Here is a 23403-nt window from a genome sequence, read left to right as displayed (position 1 = left end):
CACGATGAGCCCGTATGGACCTGTTCTGTAGCATGAAGTTAAACCACCCCCTCTTAACAACATGTGATGCAAAATGTGAACCATGTTAGATTTGTGTCACCCCTTTTCTTCTTGAGGTCTTCTTGCTTTTTGTTCTTAAGTTGTTGTTCCTTCTCTAAAAGTGTTACAACTGTTGGCATAATTGCAGGGAGATCCACGAAAGATTCCAAAGGCTTTTCTTCACCAACTTTGTCAAAGATCAGGATGGGAGGCACCAAAATATGCGAAAATACCTGGAAAAGGAAATATTACAAGTTACTCAGTTAGTATAATGCGCAAAGCCAGTGGGAGGGGTAAGAGCAGAAAAGCTGGAGGGCTAGTAACAATTGAGCTTCCTAGTCAGGATCATGCTTCTTCTACTGCTGAGGTATGTCTAATGCTTTGTTCATACTGTTATTGCATTTGTTGTACGTCTATAAAAAAAAAAGGAAAGAGAAGTTAATGATAATTGCAGTTCTACTATTTGGCAGTTACACAACGTTTCAGTTTGTGGGTGTAAAATATACCCTAATAGGGAGAATTTCATGTATTCACATCAAAATAGGAGTGTGTCATTTATCCCTTCGTTTCTTGTAAGATAGCAGTTGAATTTGCTTAGCTATATATACATTGTTTGTCGCTGGAGTTTTTTCTTTTTTGATAATGTTCATTGATTGCCATCAAGAAGTTGCAATGGTGACAAAAATAGATATGCTAGCTCCGTTTGTCACTGTAGTTTAGCGGACTGAATTTTTGTTCAGTCCGCGATATGTCAGGGCCTCTAGGCACTACTAAATAATATTGGAAACTTTGGTTTTCAAGCCATCAAACTGATTATTGACCTTTTTTCTATTCAAGCATTTGATCGATTTCTCTAGAGTTTTTCCAGTTTGTTCTGTAGGCTTGTTCAATTTGCACTTTGACACTGCCCAAAGCCACACTTTGCGTTTCAGATTATCTTTTTGCCTTTTAAGACACCTTTGAAGGTTTATATGGAATAGATGTTAGCTCGTAACCCAAAAGATTTGTGATACTATTGAGAAGGTCTTAGGGATATATATGGTGAGAGACTGTCTTGAAACATTAAAGTAAATTATGGTAAAGACAGATTCTTCTGATTTATTTTCCACTGCTAAATTCTCTCTTTTTTCCTTTAGTTTCTCTCCTCCATAATTCACATATCTTCTTTTATTTTCTGGGAAGATTTAAAATGCCTGAGCTAGAAGAGAGTTTGTTTCTGGTCCAACTGCAGTTTCAACTGACTGGAAGAACAAAATCTCCTACTTGAGAAGTGAGCAGAGAAATAACAAACGTTCTGTTGTTGAACACTAAGAAACTGTGAATTTACCTACAGAGGGCCAGTAGTTTGGGCAGGAGAAGGATGCACCAGTATCCCCACAAGACACTTGTGAGGGCTATCTGTAAGAAGGAAGAGAGTAGAAGTTGATACCATTAATCAAATGTGTATTTGCATGTGTAATTCACATAGCCTAATTGTGATGGGTCTTTTGGATGCAAAATCAATTGGAAATGAAAAATGTCACGATTTAGAGGAATAAATATGCGAAATTATAGAAATTCTTAACATGGTTGTAAGAAAGAAGTTCTGTACTCTCTGTACATATACGAACTCTCTCTTTTTGCTATTTTTGTGAATAACATTGCTGTACTTACTAAAAGAAAAGGAAAATATCAAATTATTGAAACATGAAGGGTAATGTGACAACCCCACTTATTTTTTTTTTGAGAAAGAAAACATTACTTCTATATATCCACAGGTATACTACATCAAATCAAAGTGTAGTCCCCCTCCAAAAAGTTTTACTTACATCATTCCTAGGATCTTCTAGTTACAACCAGTCAATAATATTAAACACAGTTTCAGCATCTCCTATCACTACTTGCTTACACCAAAAATAATAAAGCTCTAGGCAATTAGTCTTTATCTTCTGGATATTGTTCTGTTTTCCTTCAAAACATCTTTGATTCCTTTTCTTCCAAATTGTCCACCAAATGCAAGCTGGGACAATCCTCCATCTCTTCTCATTTTTTCCTGCATTTCCATCCCTGTTCCAGCATTGTAGGTATGTATTGGACTTCACCATACGTGTTTTTGCATCAGTCTTAACCCCTTTGTGGATCCCCCTCTGTTTCGTAACCCCTCTTGAAGTTTTATGGCTAGTTCATTAAATGCTGGTAAGAGGCAGTTCATAGAGCTATTGCTTTCTCTTCTCTATTTGCTTTCCCACGGTTGACAGGACTCTGCTATAACTATGATGTCATTTTCTTGTAAAAAGCATTTGATATTTTTTTTCTATAGGTCTTACTTAGATCTGATGTCACGTAATTGCAACTTTGATGAAAATACAATCTAATGTTGTAGTTTGGAATGACCAGTGTTCAAGCTTATAAGGAAAATCACAAAATTCATGATCTTGGTTTCAGGAACCAGAGATCTTATTAATTAACTGGAATTTGCAGAGTTCTGTTGTAAAAACACTTGCTTACTTTTTTTTTAGTTTGCTATGATTTTTGTTTTGAGATGTGATTCTAAAACATGATTCTCTTCTTTTTTGAACTGTGATTTGCTCAGGATGCACAAAACAGAGTTGCAGCGTATGCTCTCCATCGCTTGTTTCCAGATCTCCCAGTTCACATGCCAATTACCGAGCCATATGCATCACTTATTTTGCTGTGGGAGGAAGGTCATTTTTCTAACTTCACGTGGAGTCAAATGTTTAATATTGATATTACATTAAGCATTTTGATAACTCAATTTTATACTTCACCCTGATCAAATTGGTCTCTTGTTGCCATAGAGCCCATAATTGTTTATCTAATCTTTTTACTGCAAACCTTATATTGATAAACAGTTTTTTTTTGATTGATGAAAGTTATCATAGAGAGATAATACACTCAAAAATCTTTGTCCAGAGGTAAAACTTATGCTACAACATCTATGAAAACAAGGAAAAAGAGGGAATTTATTTTGAAGCATCCTACGTAAAAAGAATAATCCCTCCAAAATTTATTTCAACCCTTAAACGGTTTCACTGATGTAGGCAGCATAATTCTCTTCTGTTATTTTTTTATCCGGCTGATCTCTTAGTGGTTGCACACCTCATTAACAACCTGAAGAACCCGAGTCTGTGTCAGTTAGATTCGCAAGGTCTGGTCTGATATCTCCACCTCTTTCATGTGCATGGGGGTCTTTTCTGGGACAGGTGATTCTGTGAAAGATATTGTTGATGATCAAGTGGAACGAAGGGCCTATTTTGTGGATTCATTGCTGGAAGCTAGCGGTTCAGAAACCATAACTCATTCTGATGTCTCCAATAATGCTAGCAAAGAAAAGTTTTTACATCCTCACACCACCGAAGATAAGACGGTGCCTGTTGATTTTACAGGTGAAGTATGCTTATAAATTCTTTTCTGGTTTGCATGAGAAAATAATTTGAAATTGTTACTTATTTTCTTAAAACACTGCAAAATGTATGGCATTTCTTATGAAGCTGGTATTGGTAGAATTTGAATTTCTCTTTTGCTTTATTTTATTGATTTTGCGTCAACCATGGATCTAGATTAAGACTGCTTTTCAAAGAATTTCTGATATAATAAGTCTTTAATATTTGGTGATCGTGTCTATATACATTTTGTTCTTTTCTGTTCATTTAGCTGGCAATAAATGATTTATTCTGATGTCTACTGCAGTTCAATCTGTGCCTTTCTAACGTAGCTTGTTTTTCATTTTTCCTTCTTTTGGGGAAGATATGACTCATAGGTAAGAATCGCAAAACAAGCGAACTAATTGTCTCGTGCTGGTGAAAATGGAAGTACCTCAAACAGATAATGTTTTCTATTTAGTTATAGGTTCAGCATATTGCCCTTAGGGAAGGGGTAAAGTGGTAAACAGTGAGTTTTAGTTATTGACTTTTACAAGATCTTGTATACCTGTTAGTTTTTGCAGGTTTGTGGAGGCTTTTGGGAGTTCATTGCTACGAATGTAAATGGTTCCTTTGCTGTCTAATCTCTTTGTTTTCTGCAGCTAAAAATCCCCGTAAAGAAGCAGAAAGTTTCTCTCTGAAAAAGGAGCAGGAGGGTAGGAAGAAGTTGAAGAAGTACCAGGTCAGAGCCTTTCTAGTTCTATACTATTAAAATTATGTGGCACTGTGGATGAGATCGTGTTAGTGCTGCTGTAACTTTAAGGCCATCTACTATGGAGTTGTCATTCACTTTGGGCTGCTTGTTACACTTTCACATAGATAGCCATCACTGATGAATAACACAGATTTGAATGATGAAAGAATTTGAAAGATGACAATGAACAAAAGGTAGGAAAGATCCTGAAGACAGAATAAAAACCAGAGGGCTCTAGCAGTTGCACTTTCGGCATTTTAGTAACAGTGAGGGATGTGATATGTGTACTCTTCCTTTTCTTTCTTCTTTTTGGGGTGGGGGTGGGGATATGGATTCTGTTGCAAGCTAGGGTTTCAACTACTATATTTCTTTACATTTTTTAGTTTTGATACAAACGGCTCTTTTTCGTTTTTGTTGTAGAGGTTGTCTGCAGCTTTGCGAAGCCTAGGTTGGTTTCTCACTTTTTCATGTTATTTTGGTAGAGCTTTCATGACTTAACAACTGACCTGGGGCAGTTGTTTGCTGGGATTCTGAGGTTTCAGGTTGTCTGCATACGCTATATTGGTGGTTAAAGTTTATCCAGCCTTACATCATGCATTTCCGTAGCAGTCATTACATAGTGGCTTTCCTTATTTCCCTCTTTTCTCTTCATAATTTTGATTATTTTTTTTACTTTTATCATTGATGTTACTTACCTCTTTGTCTGCTTCAATTTCTGAAGATATTTAATTATGTTCTCCAAGCAGGAGATGTTAAAATCACGGGCTGCCCTTCCTATTGCTGACTTAAAAGGCGAGATCCTGCATTCACTAGAGGAGAATGATGTTTTGGTCATTTGTGGGGAAACAGGTTGCGGGAAAACAACCCAGGTGTTGAATTCTTAAATTTTGCCTTTTTTCTGTACCAAAATTACTTCAATACTGTGTTGAGGCGCAGCTTTCAATTCTGTTTAGGTGCTACTAGTTATGTGCTTTGGTCCTGTTTTCCCATTCTTTGGAGAACTTTCTTTCCCTTGTTTTATTGCAATGATCCTAGCTTGACGTGTTTTGTCAAATCAATCTTTTTTCAAAGGGGAATAGCAAATCAGTTCTTCTTATTTTCAGATAGTGAGCTGTAGAGAAGATCCTACTCACCTAAACAGTTGCTAGAGAATATGTCAGAAAAATTTCCAAATAAAGCTAATTGATTTAAGAAGTCACCAAGATGGTTTTTATGTGCAATGGAGGGTAACTTATAAATTCACATTTGTATCTAGAATCATTGACATCTTACATTTTAATTACTGTAGGTCCCTCAATTTATACTGGATGACATGATTGAATCAGGACGTGGGGGACACTGTAACATTATATGCACACAACCAAGGAGAATCGCGGTCAGTGCTACCATTCATTTACCATACATTTGCCTGCACTAACTGAAACATTGGTTCTTGAATTCAGTTCTTTAATCGTCTGCTTGTTTGATTCAAAATAAAATGTAATTTTTTCCATGCAAATTCTCAACTTCTATGACTTCCGCGGAGCTGCCAATATTTTTGCAGCTTTTAGCTGGTTGTGCTATTATCTCGGTTGTTGCCTGTTGGCTATGATAAAATATATTCTTGATGAGGCCTTGTACCATTGTTATTGTTACTCCGTTTGACACTTCTATTGTGTGCAGAACCCTCCAATACTTTTGGAGATTTTGCATGCAGCCGTATTCGGACTTCGAAATATATTTGATGCATTAGTGTTCCTCCGTTGTAGCTTGATGTCACCTGTTAAGCTCAATAATAGTAGAACAAGGTCCTTGGTGCCATTATTCCGGATTGTTGCCTGTGGACTATGATAAAATTTATACTATATGAGGTCTTGTCCATCTTGGTTAAGTATATGAATATTGGGATTTGTTCCACTATTATTGTTTCTCTGTTTGACACATTTATTGGGTGCAGAACCATCTAATATTTTTGAAGGTTTGGCATCCAGCCATTTTAAGATACACATAAGCACACCAATATTTCCTTGAATTGTGCTGCCTTGTAAGATAACTCCAGAGCATCTTGCAGGTTCTTGCTTCTAGGTTATCCTACCTTTCTGTAACCTTGTTTTAGCGTGGATGAAGAATTAAGGATTAATTTTGTCGTTAGTTGAATTGTAGGTCAAACTCAAAGTTATTAGTTGGATTTCAGTGAAGATCAAAGTTATTAGTTGGAGTACGGTGAAGCATTGCAATTTAGAATAAGTGTATCACATCAAGGACAAGGCTTATTTGAACTCTTGTATAGCAGATCACCTACCATATTATACGAAGTAACCGATCATATTTGAAGAACACATGCATGGAATTCAGAAATTCGATCAGATAGTTTTTTCTTTTTCTTTTTCTTGCTAATATAGGTTTTCTGCAATAGCTTAGCTGAGATTGGAGGCTCTTCCTCTTCACTTTTGTTGAGATGTCATTAGGCAATACTTTTGTCTTGCTCTTTACACCCCACATTTTAGGTTTTCTCTCACTGACAACAAGATTTGCTGATTGTCATTTTCTCTTTGTTAGGCTACTTCTGTGGCTGAAAGAGTTGCTGATGAGCGTTGTGAATCTTCACCAGGTTCAAGTGAGTCCTTGGTTGGTTACCAAGTTCGCCTCGATAGTGCAAGGTATTGCTTCCGGCTTCCCAAAGTCTTCATTTTTAAATCGATACATTATCACTTGTCCCCAAAAAAAAGGATACAAAAAAATGAAATTGGATGTCATGTTGACTCAAAATTTGCTTGTCTGGAAATTGATTTATATTACCATTTTAGTGTTGGCGAAGCTACCAGTGCTTAATAAAACCAGTCAGTTATCTCTATGTGGCTGGATGTATGGATTCTGCGCTGTCATTTCACTTGGTTTATTCATTTCATTCGATCACTTTAAACATGTTTTTATCAGGTCTACCATACATGGCTCATGGGTGGAGTAGGATTACAAATAAGATATTGCTCATTGGATCTGAGACTTCGAAGGATTTAGATGTTGAGTTTTATGATACTTGGGTTCACATGGATAGCCAATTTTGTGCATCAATGCTCTGCTACTATTACAACTCCCACTGTGATCTGCTTTTGTTTAGTCAGCGATCTAATCATTCCTGCTGAGTCGTGTTCCCTTAGATTTCCTTAAGCATTGCAAACCTGTTTTCACTTAGCTTTTTATGGGTCTCGTTGTCATCATGTAAGGACATAGGAATCTCCCATCAGTGATTCTACCCAGAATAAGTATCGTTTTATATTCGTGCTTTAAGAACTATAATCATCATTAATACTGAAATATGATAATGATTCTGTGATTGTCTTGTGAAGTTGTGATTATTACATCAAAACATCATCTATTAATCTTTTTACCCTCTTTCAGGAATGAGAGAACAAAGCTCCTCTTTTGTACAACTGGCATTCTTTTGAGAATGTTTTCAGTAAGTCTCCTACTAATTATATTGCATGCTTACCGACTATATTGAATTTATTTGACATAATCTTTGCCCACTTTACCTTTTTTAAATATTTTTTTTTATAAAAGAATGTCGAAATATTGGCCAATATCTTTTGGTGCAATTAAATGTGTTATTTTGCAGGGAAATAAAAGTTTGGCTGGTGTTAGTCATATCATTGTTGATGAAGTGCATGAGAGGTCACTTCTGGTGAGTTTTTTGTGCAATGCATGACATGTGTTTATGAATTATGGCGAGCAAGTTTATTTAATTTCCACTACTTGCTTGTAAAATAGATCAGGCTATCAAAAATTGACCATGTGAATATGAAAGCATGTTGTTTAGATTCTCTTATGCTGATTCATATGAAATTAGGTACCTACTAATGGTGGCCGTCTAGATATAGACCATTGCTATCTGGTTGGTTAAACATGTTAAAAGCTCGAGGAAAATGAAGAAGATAAATCAGTGAAATGTGTGACAGTCTCAATTAGTATCCATCATGATAATTGATTACGTCCATACTAAATCATGCTCCTTTTTGTTTTATGATAATGTATATAATTTGTTATGATGGGGAAATATCTCGTATACAGACAATATACCAAAAGGCGGAGAATCTATAGTAGAATATGATCTCCGGAAAAACCACCCTATTTTTCTACAAATTGAAACCTTGTGGGTGCATTGAGAGAGGAATAAAAGAGACAACAAATGAGAGGCAATTCTCTTTTTAAATGCTCTCATATTTCTTTCTTTTAATAAGACCCACATGAGTGCTTGTGGGGCAACATATCATGCCCTTTGTCATCTCTAAAGGCCCAATTAATTAGTGCCTACTTCTTTGGGCTCGGTCGTTGTCCATAGCATCTCGATCTTAAGATCTCTCACCACCGGCGAGTTGGCCACCTGACAATGCAAGAGGATATGTTCATGTTGTCACCCATTTTTTGCACATCAAATGCGAGCTGACATGTTATTATTCTTTCTTGCTGCAAACCAAGTAAATTGCTTACCTTTCTTGGCACCCGTGAATCCAAATTGACAAGTACAGAAAACCTGTGCCATACTGACTATAAGAGCTTACGGTAATATGATTTTACGAAGAACCATAGATATGGTTCTTGTATGTATAGAGGACTGAGTGACTTCTTTGAGAACCATATTTTGATCTAGCTCTCATTACTTCTTTATTTACGATTTCCCCAACATTGATATCATTACTTACCTTATTAAAAAGGTATGAGAATTATTATTTTGACAAATTTGGAAGAACTGCACATGACTATGAATTCTGGAAAGAAGTAATCAAATGACTTTTATACTTCATTGGGCATTAGGAGGATTGATAAAAGGACTGTTTTCTTGCTGCTGCACATTCTTTCAGAAGCCCTTCCATTTTTTCGTCATTTGGTTGGTGTACTACCGGTGCTATTGCTGCCAAATTTAGGCACACAAAGAAGCTGCTTCCTGACTGAGCCTCCAGTATTTATTAGACTCCACGACAGTCTGACTCTTGAGATATCAGCGGGATGCTTATAATCATTGTTGCTTCTGAAAATCTGGCTTTGATGTCACACTTCTCATTCTGCAAATTGTTGCAGCTATGGCAAATGCGGAATGCTCTTGCTGGACACCCCATTATATGCCCTTTACTCTAGTAACAGAAAGGATGACTTTCTTTCTTGTCTTTTGTCACATTCATTTAATTCTGAAATCCCAATGTTTTGTGTCTATGATAGTTTGGTGCCACTGTTCTCATCTTCTTGAAGAAATCAGCTATGGTTCATTTTCATTTTCAGGAGACCCTCTTTTTATCTGCTCACTACTCACTACTCACTACTCACTAGATGACTAGGACTACCAAACTGAAGAGGGAAATAGCACTTTTTGCTGTAGTCTACTTATATACCATTAATCTCTGGTTCTTCCTCTACTTTGTTGTATATTAATGGATATATTTGGAAACCAGTTGTAAGAAACACTAACATCTTTTAAAACCAGGGTGATTTTCTGCTCATTGTCTTGAAGAGTCTCATCCAGAAGCAATCTGCCCTTGGTACGGCAAAACTGAAAGTTATACTCATGTATGGTTTGGTTTCGTTTGTCAATATCTTGCAACCATTATCTTGTTCTGTGTCCTTTTTATAGTTATGACTGCTCATGGATGAATTTTTTGTTTTGTTTTACACATCAGGTCTGCGACAGTAGATTCACATTTGTTTTCTCATTACTTTGGTCACTGCCCTGTAATTACCGCTCAAGGACGAACACATCCTGTTTCAACTTATTTTCTTGAGGATATTTATGAGAGTATCAATTACCGCCTTGCATCTGATTCTCCGGCTTCTTTAAGCTATGGAACATCTACTAGGGAAAAGGTATTTCAGTTTACTTGCCTTAATTGACATTTTAGATGGACTGAAATTTGAAATTTTCTTTCTTTGCTACATATGCTCTCATTGGCAATTTCTAGCTTCTGCTTTGGAACTGCTCTAAAGTCTTCTCTTATACCAATCTTTACTTTTAGCTGAACTAATTTCCAATCAAAATCAATTATTAGTAAGGAATAGATCCTGACAAACCATCATGAGTGTTGCTCTGGTATTGGCTTACAGTTGAAGTAGATCTTCCTTATTGACTTGAAGTTCAGTCTGTTAACTTTTTGTTTATGTAGCTCAAGAGCTTCTTATATCTTTCCAATTGTATGAGTGCAGAATGCTCCTATTGGCAATCATAGGGGGAAAAAGAACCTTGTCCTCTCTGCATGGGGTGATGAATCATTGCTGTCTGAAGAGTACATAAATCCCTATTATGATCCCAGTAATTATCAAAACTACAGTGGACAAACTCAAAAAATCTGGTAATTGTTTCTTAAAAGTACCTCTTCAGTGATGCTAATTAAGATCCTAAAAACTTAACTGAAAGAATACTGTGATGAACCATCTCTCACTATCTCAGAGGAAATTGAATGAAGACATTATTGATTATGATCTTCTCGAAGACCTGGTATGCTACATTGATGAAACATACCCTGAGGGTGCTATACTAGTTTTTTTACCGGTAAGTTCATCGATTTAACACTTATTTAAGTTTTGATTTTCTCTTTCGAAGTTTTATGTCTGCAGAAGAAAAGAAGATTGACTTGTGAATTGTGTTCTGCTGAAGGGGGTTGCAGAAATAAACACCTTACTCGATAGACTGTCTGTGTCCTTCCAGTTTAGTGGACAGTCTTCTGAATGGATTCTTCCTTTGCATTCTTCTGTAGCATCTGAGGATCAGAAAAAAGTGTTTAATAGACCTTCAGAAAATATCCGTAAGGTAATGTTTTGTATTCAATCACATGTTTTTTCATTGAAACATTTATGCTATCTGATTACATTGTGTGCATGCTATCTTCTTCAATTTGGGTTCTTTTCTCCTCTGCGCTTTTCTGTTCTCTTTCATGTGTTGGTTCTTGGTTGTGCAGTGTCTTGTGTTATTAATCTGTGTCATTGTCTGAACACAATTAAATCAAGTAATTACTCCCTGAAGGCTAAATGCTTATTATCATTATATAGCTGGTGTAAACTAACTCCTGTCACTAGCATTGAACACTTCTTGAGTTTTGTCAGCTCTTTAGTATCTTAATTTCCTTTTGTATCAGAGTTGACAACTCCTCACTTTTGTAACTTTTTGCATGTTCTTGATGCCAGCAATGAATTGTACTTACTTCCTCCAAAAAAGAGTAATATTGGAAGATGGTAAGTTGTTGTTTCTGTGCAGGAATTCATTTTGATGATTTTTCAGAATGATTTGCCCCTATAAATTGCTTGAATGGAACAGATGCTTGCGCTTGCAAACTGCCTTTCACCAGAACTAGCAATTGGATCTCCTTTTGCTATTGCACATACCAAGTAGAAGTGCTCTGAAGTATTATAGACTCTTTTAGCTGAGAAAGAGACTTCCTTCTCTGCATATCCTCTCATTGTCCAATGCAAGTTAATGCTCTAATTGCTCTTGCCATCTGGGAAAACCCTGGATCTTGTACTAATTGTTAATACCCAAGATTCACATTCTTTAATTACACCTGTATGATGAAGCAACAAGCTGTCTTCATCCTAGCTCTCCCATGTTCTTACTGCTATGTCATCAACAAAACACTTGCTGCTCCACTCCTTATCGCCTCATCCCGCAACTACTACTTTTCAGCTTTCGTTGGCGACTTCCATTTAATTTGCATCGAAACCCTTATCTACTGACATAATTCATGTATAATTTCAAATGATATGATTGACACATTTGTCATCTGCTTGTGTGACCAGCTCCTGAAGTGCCACATTACTCTGCTTCACATCCCTCATTGTTAAGTAGTGGCAGTATGAGTGTATGACATCCTTTTATTGTTGCTAGTACTATCTTCATAGGGAGCCGAGAAAAGGCTACGTTTCTTGATGTCGCTTAGGATGAAGAACTATGTTAGGAAATCTTGAAGGGTCTTACATTTCTTTGAATCTGAAAGCTGCATTGGCTATTTTCTTCTCAAGAGTCATTCACAAGAACACATTTACAACTATGTCCTGTATGAAATTGACGAATGGAAAGGTCCAACATGGAACAGGCTCTGTTTATTTTATCTTATTGTAGATAATGCATAAATTTATTGTATCTGTCTAGATATGCATGCTCATCATTTACTCCATGTTCAGCCGTATTCAACTTCAAATTGAGAGTTGTACGTGGAGTCTGTGCAAAACCCTCTTCTTAGTCATCACCATATTTTTGCCTACTTTTAAGTGATTCATTTACTTATTGTTCTGTATTTTTGCTTGGTAATTTACCACTTCCAGGTTATAATAGCTACAAATATTGCAGAGACTAGCATAACCATAGATGATGTGGTTTATGTGGTTGACTGTGGAAAACACAAAGAAAATCGCTATAATCCGAAGAAGGTACGTCTTCTGCTCTCTTTCATAGCAAATGACAAGGCTGATTATCTCAGAGGATTGACTTTTCAAGCTCTGACTCGCAATACAACTGTTACGGCAACTCCATCTAGATAATAGCTGCTGCCTTGCAGTACTGCTATAAAAAATGCGTGCATGTAATCATGGAGGCTTTTTCAATCTTAAGTTTGCACTCATCATATTTGGATTTTTGTATGTGAGTTAGAATTTATCTGTGTGATATGTTCAGCATTGCGATTTGGATAGAAAAATATTTGTCTATAGTTGGCTGTGACTAGGTCCAGAAGCATCATCGGAAGAGAAGTTTCAGCACACACATGTGTTGTCATCTCTGCTAGGTAAAATAAAAGTTCAAAAATATGTATTTCTTTGGAAACTGGTTAGCCGATGAAGTGGTTTTGATTACATGGAAGTTACAGAGGGAAAACATGTATTTTTGCTTGAGGACGAGGTTAAGGCATAATGGGTCTTGTATATCATCTGGTTTTCTAAATTGGGTGTTCAGTTTTGAATAAAGTGCAATGTATAACCAGCCTGTTAGACTTTTCTGGATCCAACCATGGGATTTTATTGCTGAACTTCTAAAAGACATGATTTACTTGTTGGGACCTCTGCTTTTATGTGTTCCGTTTGAAGAAATGTCAATTCCCTTTGCTCTTTGTCTCCAGAGTCTGGTGCACCGGTAATCATGTTTTTCTATTGTGTAAACTTCTTGATTTTAGAAATTGTCAAGCATGGTTGAAGATTGGATATCTCAAGCAAATGCAAGGCAACGTCGAGGCAGAGCTGGTCGTGTAAAGCCAGGAATCTGCTTTTGTCTCTACACTTCTTACCGATATGAGAAACTCATGCGGCCTTACCAGGTACGGGGTATTAGTTGGTTTTCCTCGTTATTCTATCTGGTACTTCTGTTCTTTGTTTCAGATAATCCTCTCTTACATCGCACTGATGTTTAGTTTGACCTTGCTAGATCCCGGAGATGCTGCGAATGCCATTAGTAGAATTGTGCTTACAAATCAAATTGCTATCACTTGGAAGCATAAAGCTATTTTTGTCTATGGTGATTTATTTTTTTAATAAAATTATTCAGATGCAATTTTATGTATTTTGATTTTCTAACTCATTTTTGTCTTCCAAACTGTGTCTTTCAAGGCTCTTGAACCTCCAAAGGATGAGGCTATTATGTCAGCAATTTCTTTATTGTATGAGGTATTCTCCATGGAGATGAATCTGTCTTTTGGTTTCTTAGCATCAACATCTGCATGTGCTATAATAACGACATCATAAGGCAACAGCAGGATATGGAAGTTGAGTTACTTTCCTAGGAAGAAAAAATTATCAAAAATGTCGATGAAATATAATACTTTTGAGAGAAGAGCTAAGACTAAATTTAAATCCTTCACTCGGAAGATACTCATTTATACAATAAAGTGCTAATATTAGCGTGTTTATGCTTTATCTAATCACATGTCGTCATATAAAATGGGATGGGTGTGTAAGGTATCAGGACCCATTCACTCTACAAAGTCTTGTGTAATTTGAGACATCTGCTTTTGTTTCTTATATGTCAACATGTACTTTTATATAAGTTTCTACTATGCTTCATTAGTATTGAGGTGTATATTTGTCATGTCTTTGGATGGTTCCATTTTCTACGGTATCATTGATAATGTTCATGCAAGATGGTATGCTATCTTGCATAGCTTGGTTTGTTACATGCAGTGCACTTGCATTCATTCATTTCCTTAATATTCTTTTGTCCATATTCTTTCTTCTTAATGCATATAAAAAATACATTCCCGTGTTTCCATGTTAAGATGTGCTTAATCGCAATATTGTTTGTCGCAAGAAATGCCAGGTGAACTGCACAGTCCTGTGCTTTATGGTGATAATCTCATAGTTCAATTTATGTTCAGGTTGGTGCCGTTGAAGGGGATGAAGAGTTAACTCCTCTCGGGTATCATTTGGCGAGACTTCCCGTTGATGTGTTGGTGGGGAAGGTAGTCATGTGATTATCCCTTTTCTTTAACACCTTATATATTCCTCACTATTACAACCCTAATTCATGAACTTTTTTTTTTTTTTTGCAAAGGTAAATAACTTTATTTAGGATTTCTAAAGAAATAATAATCTAAGAGATCTCTTGTATACTAGAACGTAGAAAATTTACCAAAACATATGATTTTCTACGAGTGGCAATTTTCAATATGAATTAAAATTTCATGGGTGCACCAATTGTCCTGGTTCTCTGGGCTTTGTTGACCACTATTATCTTATATTTTTCAAATGTGGAACTGTAGATGCTGTTATATGGTGGAGTATTTGGCTGTTTGTCACCAATTCTATCTATTTCAGCTTTCCTGAGTTACAAGTCTCCATTTGTTTATCCAAAAGATGAGGTCTGTATCTTCATCTCTTAAAAGCTTCGGTGATGTCGATATGGAATTTAATTATGCTATGGCATGCATTTGCAGAGGCAAAATGTTGAAAGTGCAAAGCTGGCACTTTTGAGTGATAAGCTTGGCTGTGAAACTGACTCTGACAGTGGTAACTGGCAGTCTGACCATCTCCTAATGATGGTATCGTATAAAAAGTGGGAGAAAATTTTGCGGGAGGTTAGTGATTTACTAACTTGCAACCGCTTATGAAATAACTGACTGTGTATCACATTTTAACAGCCCAACTGAGAATTCCCAAGGGTAGTGACACAGGTACAAATCTGGGTTGATATTAGGCTGATTCCTCTATGCTTCCCACTTAAATACCAGCTTTTGTTTGTGACAGGGTTCTAAGCCTGCATCAAAAATTGAAAGCTTTTCTTTCTCAAAATAAAATAAAATTGAAAGCTTTCCTCCCAGACTTTAGACTATTGGTAGAGAGTGTAGCTTTTGATGTGTGGGTTCTCGAACCCTGCCAGAAAAGAGAGCTGGTATTTATGTTGAGAAGCATAGAGGGGTGTGTTACCTACCGAGTTTCAAACTTGGCGCCAATGTCCTCAGATATTCTCAATTATCAAAAAAAGGAAGAATTAATTGAAAGCTTAGGTGTGAATTGGCTTTTGCCATGGAAAACGTATGATTAATCATGATACTTTGATTAGTGCTTGGTTCTTAGCATTTATAGTAAGTATTACTACCTCCATCCCTGATAGATTTATTGTACTTCTATGTTTTGTCAATTTCAAAACCTGTGTCCACTCCTTGACCGACCTTTAATATGACACAAGTTGTGGGGGATCCGCACTTACTTCTCTTAGTGCAACTTTCTTCCTTTTTTTATTCGCAAAAACTGCGAAGTCAACGTATAACCAACTAGTAAATAACTCACAATTTTTTGCTCAATATTTGTGTTGAGTCAGACCAAGGGTACTACTGTATGATCAAAGGAGTAGTTCTTTTTGTCGCATGAAATTGTTAATTATTAGTAAGCTGATTTCCATCAGTCATATATAAGAAACAGATCACTGCTGGTTAGGGTGAACTATGACCTAACTTTAATCTTGAATAATTTGGCTTAACAAATGCTCTCTATCTATGGCTACTCGATGTTTACCCACTCCACAGAGATTTCCCAAAGAATTTTGCTTCTGCTTTGTCGGTAACAGACCAAACAATATTGTGTTTTGTAGAAAGAGCATATTTCCCATGTGGAATTGTGACAACATTGTTCATTGTTAGTCAAATAAGAATTAGTAGAGCCCTAGTGGATCAGATAATATTGTGTTTTCTCTTTTGTCGTTCATTGTTTGGATTGACTTTTAAGTTAGAGATCCTAACTTATGGCTTAATTTTGTCATTTTAGCTTATAAGCACTTTTTTTAATTTACCCACATACTAAAAAAGTGCTTAAAAACTATTTTGGTTTTAGAACACTTAAAATAAGCCAATCCAAACAGGACTCAGTCTATTGATAAAATACTTAAATGTATTTCAACACTTTTTACTCATAAAAAAAAGGTTATTTCCGAACATTTAATGTATGCATTGTCATTCTTTAAGCTATGCTACTGATGCAGTTCATTTTCTTTCTGGCAGAATGGAGTCAAAGCAGCAAAGCAGTTTTGCAGCTCATATTTCTTGAGCAGTTCTGTCATGTACATGATAAGGTATGATTTTTATGTCATACTAAATACATCCCTTGTTATTGATTCATCCCTCATTATGCAGTGAGTTTTAACAGTTATATTATCAATGTTAAGGTTTCTCTAACAGGAAAGTATATCCTGTAGCCCTTGGGCCTTGGGGTACTATTTCCTACTCTGGAATGCCTGACTAATTTCGAAAGAAGCATTATGTAGCTCAGTTTTCTTGTAATTCAATCAAAACTGATGGTGGTGTTTTATTCCTTGGTGCTGTAGAATATGGATTCAACTAATGGAACTATGGTTGTCATTATCCATATCTTTTGTACTTGAAAGTAAGCCCATTACCTGATCCTGAATCCATTCTTTAATTTATGAAGCGAGTACCGGTAAAAAACAAATTGCAAATTAAAGAATGGATTCAGCATACAGTAGCTACCTGTATTTAATTTTATGTAGCCTCCCACACCTAGTTTCAATCTTTCACCATTACCATTTATCATAATAATCATTGGCACCAATCTGCATTTTAAACTTATAATGATCCTTCAAAAAGGTCCATTAAAGACGATATGCAACAAACTCTGAAAACTGGATTTATACAGGTTTGCAACGTTTAGCTCTTCCTGAGTGAGGCACTGAGTTGCGAGAATTATGCCTCCTTTTCCCAGTTACCTCCCTTTGTAGACCTCAAATTGTTTCCCCAACTGCTAATACATGTCTTATTGTGCCAGAGACATGAGAATACAATTTGGAACGTTGCTAGCTGATATTGGACTCATCAACCTCCCAAAAAAGTCGGAGGTACTTTTATTTCTAAGATGCATATTTATCAAGTTTGCATTTTTAATTTATGACTTATGATTTGCAGTCTCATCCTTTAAATTGGATGGTATTAATTTAGTGAATTTAATATATAAAATTGAACTATGATACCTGCTTTTTCTGGACATTTAAAATGAAGAGAACAATAACAACACGGCTGGAGGTATCTCATGGACAATGTTAGACCATGTTTACTTCAAAAAAGGTTAGGATGTTAAGGATCTTAGGAACTGCAGTTATATGCACATTCCAAGCCAACTCATCGTTATCTTCATAACAATTTGCATTTTGGTTTCATGATTGCAACTTCTATGGGGGAGAGGTGGGCCTTTGAGTGGTAGGGATATCTTCTGGTGTTTAGTCTGCAAAAGTATGACCTGTGTTGTCAGTCGTCACAGCAGAGAGTTGTTTGATTTCAGTCTTCCTGATTTGAGGGTGGTTTGACTGGTTATCACTTACGTGCCAACTCTGGTTGAACTTGTGGACTCCAATTTATGCCTTCATCAATGGATTTATACATGTTATCAAATGGTTAAACCTGTAAAATTTACCAAGTATTTAGACGATTTAGTTTTTCTCTCCTCTCTTCCTGCTGGAAATCATATTTCCCAATATTATAGTGTTTTAACTTTGAAATAATTTTTGAATGCAGGTTGATTGGAAAAAGAAAGAGAAGCTTGGCAGTTGGCTTTCTGATATTTCACAACCTTTTAATATAAATTCAAATCATTCCTCAGTTCTTAAGGTACGTTAAAGCTTAGCTGTTCCTTTTCACTTCAGAGTCTCAAACTTGATAGGATAGGGCTCGGTGTAGGTCTCATATGTTGGTTTCCTTCATGCCAGAAGGATGTCTGTTATTTACCCTTGAATCTACAATTGGGCTTCAGTTAAAACGGTAAAGATATGGGGGTTGTCTCTTATTTCTATGTTACAGAATAGAGATATAAAGAGATCATTAATTAAGATGTGTGGATCTCCCTGGACTTGGGACGGGGAAAGGGATTTGGTAAGAATACCATGATATTGATTTTGGTGCATAGCATGGAACAAAAAGGTGTGAGAACTTTCATATATATATATATATATATTGGGTCATAATTCTCTTGATATAACTCAGACCTGTAATAAATTTTAGTAGAGAATAAAGCAAGTATTTTGTTAACGTCGTCGCCCCAGAAGAGTTTGTTCCACCATACCAATTTGTTTGTTGATTTGCTGTATTGATGGCTAATTCTAAGATTAACCACATGTGTCACACCTATCCAAAAAATAATAATTAAAAATTATCTCATGTGTCGCCATTCATAAAAACAATGAGATAATAGCACAATTTGCTCCAATAGACTATTGATTTAGTTCAGATAAAGTGCAATCAATGACACCAAGGATTATTGCCCAGTATTTCGAATTCCATGTAAATTTGTGTGAATGAATCACTTCTGTTCTGGAATAATGCTAAGGTAACTCTACATTCATAGAGTTATAATGGAACTTCTTAGTTCTTACACCCTCTGGATTCTGTTTACATGATCACTACCACTTAGCAGAAGAGAAATATCCTACTCAGAATTTACAGTTTCAAGATCACCGTTGTAGCACGCACCTGGTGAGATGTTCCAAGCCCAGTATCTACTGATTTTCACAGATCTCTGTTTGAGAAGAAGGCATTAACACTTCTTTCCAGAAAGACTTTTTGCTTCTTAATATCCTAGCTGTCACTAAGGCAGGTCTTCTGTAAAGCCTATAATGGCATTAATTATTACCCTAAGGGGTCGTTTGGTAGAAGGTATTAGAGAAAATAGCGCATGTACTAGTTTTGGTATTACAAATCCCATGTTTTGTACACTTTTTCAACCTATGTATTGCTAATGCAAGTATTGGTGATACACCCTATATGGTATTATGCTATGCGTAGCTAAGGGTGGCAACGGAACCGGTAACGGAACTACCGGACCGGGACGTTCCGGAACCGGAACGGAACCGGGCACCACGGGCCGGAACCGAACCGGAACCGGGACGGACCGGAACCGGTAATTCCGGAAAAAAATACCCGAACCCGTCCCGGACCGGTAACGGACCGGTAACGGACCGGACCGGACCGGACCGGAAACCGGGTCCAACCGTTATAAATTATATTTTTTTATTAAAATTAAAAAATTAGGAATATTACACTTAAAAATTTATACTTTTAAAGTTTTAAATACAAACTTTCAAACTTTTAAAAGTATAAAAGTTTAAATTTCACAATTTAAAACTTTGAAAATTTAAATTCAAACTTTAAAACTATAAAAGTTTAAATTTCACCCTTTAAAAGTTTGAAAATTTAAATTCAAATTTCAAACTTTAAAACTATAAAAAGTTTAAATTTCACAATTCACACTTTAAAAGTTAGAAATTTTAAATTTGAATTATAAACTTTAAAACTATAAAATTATAAAAATTTAAATTTCACACTTTAAAGTTTAAATTTTAAAAGTTTGAAAATTTAAATTCAAACTTTAAAACTATAAAAGTTTAAATTTCACACTTTAAAAATTTGAAAATTTAAAACTTTAAAACTATAAAAGTTTAAATTTCACACATTAAAAGTTAAATTTAAACTTTTGAAGACAATAATAAAAAAAAATTAAGGCGAATAGCCTATACTTTTATTAATATTAATTAAATAGTACAAGTTGAGTTACAAAATATTAGTAGAGTATTAAAAAATCTAATCTACACAGCCACCTTCTAGGAAGGGTTCTGTTTGAATTAGACCTCGAATTATTATACTCATACTAATAGACATTTAAATTTAATAGTTCATGCTACCAAGGAAATCTTTTTTTAAATCATTTAACATTTCTCTAGTAACATGCTCTGGAATTGGTTGATTAGCTAGTTCTTCCATTGCATCAATGCCATCATCACTAAAATCTAGCATTATTTCATCAACGTCATTTTCAAATTTGGTCGGTAGAGGTGGACGACCATAACTCCTTCTCTCGCCATTAATCCAATCTCTAAATAGTACGGATATCTCCAAGCTATCTGCTGCTAATGAATATCTATGCTCTCCAATTTGAAATCTTGCTGCACTAAAAGCGCCTTCCGAAGCTACTGAAGATGCTTGAATAGCTAACACATCTCGAGCAACCGGTTGTAGTTTTGGAAATCCTTTGCCGCGATTGCTCCACCATTCTAGAAGATCAATAGTAGTAGGTTCTGTATTTTGATTAATATATGCATCAAAATCATTTCTATCATTATGAGAAAGTTCAATAATACAATCTATCATATCATCAATTTCATCTTCATTATTATATCTACTCCTAGAACTTTGAGGCTCTTCGTTATGTACTACATTCCTTATATTAGAATTATTATACAAGTCGTACAATTTTCTAGCTTCAATTTTTATACTATCTTTAACATCTTGACAACTAGGTGTTTCATCATCTTCACTATCAATACCCAAATTAAAATATATTTTATCAACCATTCGTGCTGCACCTTCATCTTTGTAATGTGGGTTTAACAAACAAGCAGTTAAATAAATTTGAGGAATAGGAATAAAATATTTTTTAAATTTTTCAATCATTTTCTTAACAGATTGTTCAAATCTTGGTTTATTTTTAAATTTATAAAATTTATTAGAAATAGCACAAATATTAGGTAAAACAGAGCAAATAGTTGGATAATAAAGTGCAGATATTTTTTTTGTAGTTAAATAAAAAACTTTTAAGAATTCTATAAGTTCTTTTATGTCATTCCAATCATTATCATCAAGTCTATATGTCATATTTGAATTATGAGCATTCCAAACCATTTGTAAAGGTTTCCTATATTCATAAGCAACTTCAAGCATTTCAAATAAAGAATTCCATCTTGTACACACTGATTTTGGAATTTTTCTAGGTGGAAGATTAAATTCACGACAACGATTTTCAAAATCTCTACGTCTAGACTTAACTTGACATTTAAAAATAAAATGACATGCAGTTTCAACTTTTGTGCAACCATCGTCATATATTGCTATACCATCTCTAACAATCAAATTATATATGTGTGCAGCACACCTAATATGAAAACCATCAATATAAATAGGGCAAAGAGACTGTTTTAGTATTTCAACAGCATTACTATTATTAGAAGCATTATCTAATGTGACACTACTTATTTTATCACAAATTCCATAGTTTTGCAAAACATCTATAATTGTTTGAGCTATATAACTACCGGTTTTATGCATTTCACAACATTTATAACCTAAAATTCTTTTTTGCAAAGTCCAATTTTCATCAATCCAATGCGCAGTAATTGTGAAATAATCATTACCATTTACACTATGGCCCATATCAGAAGTAATAGCTATTTTACAATTGTTATAATAAAATAAACAACGAAGATATTGAAAATGTTGAGCTTGATAATCAAAGATAGCCTTTTTAATTGTATTTCTAGTAAAACCTTTAAAATGTGGATTATACACAATTTGAATATAATGAATAAAACCGGGATTTTCAGCAAAACTAAATGGCAAACCCATAACAACAATCATTTTAGCTAATTCTTCAAGATCTTTTTCTCTACTATATGACCGTTGTATACTAGAACCAGAAACATTAGAAGGATTTAATTGTGTTTGGACCATATTAGAGCCATCTACTCCTACATTTTCAGGAAGGGTGGTACCATTTTTTTTAGCTTCGGCTACAGCTTTAGCATGCAAAAATTCATTTTTACAACATGACATTAAATGATTACTCAAATGTCCCGTCCCACCCTGTTTTCCTACAGTTTTATGATTCATTCTATGTTTACATTTATTACAAATAGCTTGTGTTTTATCTTCATTCTGAGTCATAAATTGCCACACAACTGATTTTTTAGCGCGTTCTACCTTAGTCCTAGGATGCACGGGGGGAATGGGAGCAGGACAACGAAAGGGAGCGGGAGCCGGGGAAGAGGGATTGGGAGGGGGACTAGTAGCCGACGGTGGCTCAGTTTCATCATCATCATATTCATCAACATTATTATCAAAACTATCAACATAATCATTAACATCATGTTCATCATCTTCAGGTAATTCCTCTTTAAAATTACCAAATCTTCTTTGTAAATGTTCATGATAAGGATCTAATCCACTATTACTATCAATATTAAAAACAGTTTCATCAACATGCGTATAATCATCCGTATTTATTCTTAATTGAGAAGTTTTTTTAGTTTTAGATTGAGAAGTACTACCGGTTTTTTTATTTTTCTTGGATTTTGAGCTAGATAAATTAGTGAACGAATTAACTATGGTTGTTTTACCCTTTTCAATAATGTTTTTTCCAAAATCCATATTCAAAATATAAAAAGTGAGCAAATTATATATAATACGAAAATGATTAGCAAAGTTTTAAACAAATAAACAACTAAATAAGTAGAGACTAGAGATTAATTACTCACAAAATAAATAATTAAATGTAAACAAATAAATAACTAAATGAAAAGTGAGTTGGAACGAATGTACCAAACGTCTACTTAAAAAAGTAGACGTGTATGACCGGAAGGCGAAAATTGAAAGTTGAATTTTGAAGCTCCAATTTCCAAAGTTCAAATTCGTAATTTTAACGAGAAGTCGAGAATAAGAGAATTTAGAGAGTAGAGACTAGAGAGTAGAGAGATTATAAGATATTTTTGTGAGTGAAAAGAATGAAAGATTAGGGGAATTTATAGTTAAAAAAAAGGTTGAAAATGTAGTTTTAAGAAGTTTGGGGTATTAAAAAAAGTTTGGGGGGTAGGGAGGTGTAAATGGGGGTTATGGGGTGAAAGAGCCGTTGGTGGGGCCCAAAACCCGTTGCCCAACGGCTCTCAACGGCTATTTTTTAAATTTTCTGATTTAAAAAAAAAAAAAAAAAAAAAGTTCCGAACCGGACCGGAACCGGACCGGACCGGGACGGAACCGGGACTAA

The 23403-nt window shown here is 35.2% G+C and overlaps 1 protein-coding gene across 1 annotated transcript in view; it reads left to right on the top strand.

Moving 5' to 3' along the window:
- Window positions 1–23403, top strand: part of LOC125816556 (DExH-box ATP-dependent RNA helicase DExH7, chloroplastic) — a 31276-nt gene that overhangs the window by 3428 nt on the left and 4445 nt on the right. The window contains exons 7-30 of the mRNA XM_049496171.1: window positions 188–406; window positions 2612–2723; window positions 3243–3425; window positions 4064–4143; window positions 4902–5024; window positions 5444–5530; window positions 6694–6794; window positions 7534–7591; window positions 7751–7816; window positions 9611–9693; window positions 9804–9987; window positions 10324–10469; window positions 10570–10669; window positions 10775–10927; window positions 12436–12540; window positions 13278–13418; window positions 13526–13615; window positions 13708–13764; window positions 14472–14555; window positions 14856–14954; window positions 15030–15170; window positions 16590–16660; window positions 17371–17440; window positions 18114–18206. Of these exons, the coding sequence (XP_049352128.1) occupies window positions 188–406; window positions 2612–2723; window positions 3243–3425; window positions 4064–4143; window positions 4902–5024; window positions 5444–5530; window positions 6694–6794; window positions 7534–7591; window positions 7751–7816; window positions 9611–9693; window positions 9804–9987; window positions 10324–10469; window positions 10570–10669; window positions 10775–10927; window positions 12436–12540; window positions 13278–13418; window positions 13526–13615; window positions 13708–13764; window positions 14472–14555; window positions 14856–14954; window positions 15030–15170; window positions 16590–16660; window positions 17371–17440; window positions 18114–18206 (2646 nt within the window). The remainder of the gene's footprint in view (window positions 1–187; window positions 407–2611; window positions 2724–3242; window positions 3426–4063; window positions 4144–4901; window positions 5025–5443; window positions 5531–6693; window positions 6795–7533; window positions 7592–7750; window positions 7817–9610; window positions 9694–9803; window positions 9988–10323; window positions 10470–10569; window positions 10670–10774; window positions 10928–12435; window positions 12541–13277; window positions 13419–13525; window positions 13616–13707; window positions 13765–14471; window positions 14556–14855; window positions 14955–15029; window positions 15171–16589; window positions 16661–17370; window positions 17441–18113; window positions 18207–23403) is intronic.

This window comes from Solanum verrucosum, unplaced genomic scaffold, assembly GCF_900185275.1.
Source record: "Solanum verrucosum unplaced genomic scaffold, falcon-dt-bn FXZP01000261.1, whole genome shotgun sequence".
Lineage (NCBI taxonomy): Eukaryota > Viridiplantae > Streptophyta > Magnoliopsida > Solanales > Solanaceae > Solanum > Solanum verrucosum.
The sequence above is the reverse complement of the archived record's forward strand: the minus strand, read 5'-3'. Positions and strand labels throughout refer to the sequence as shown.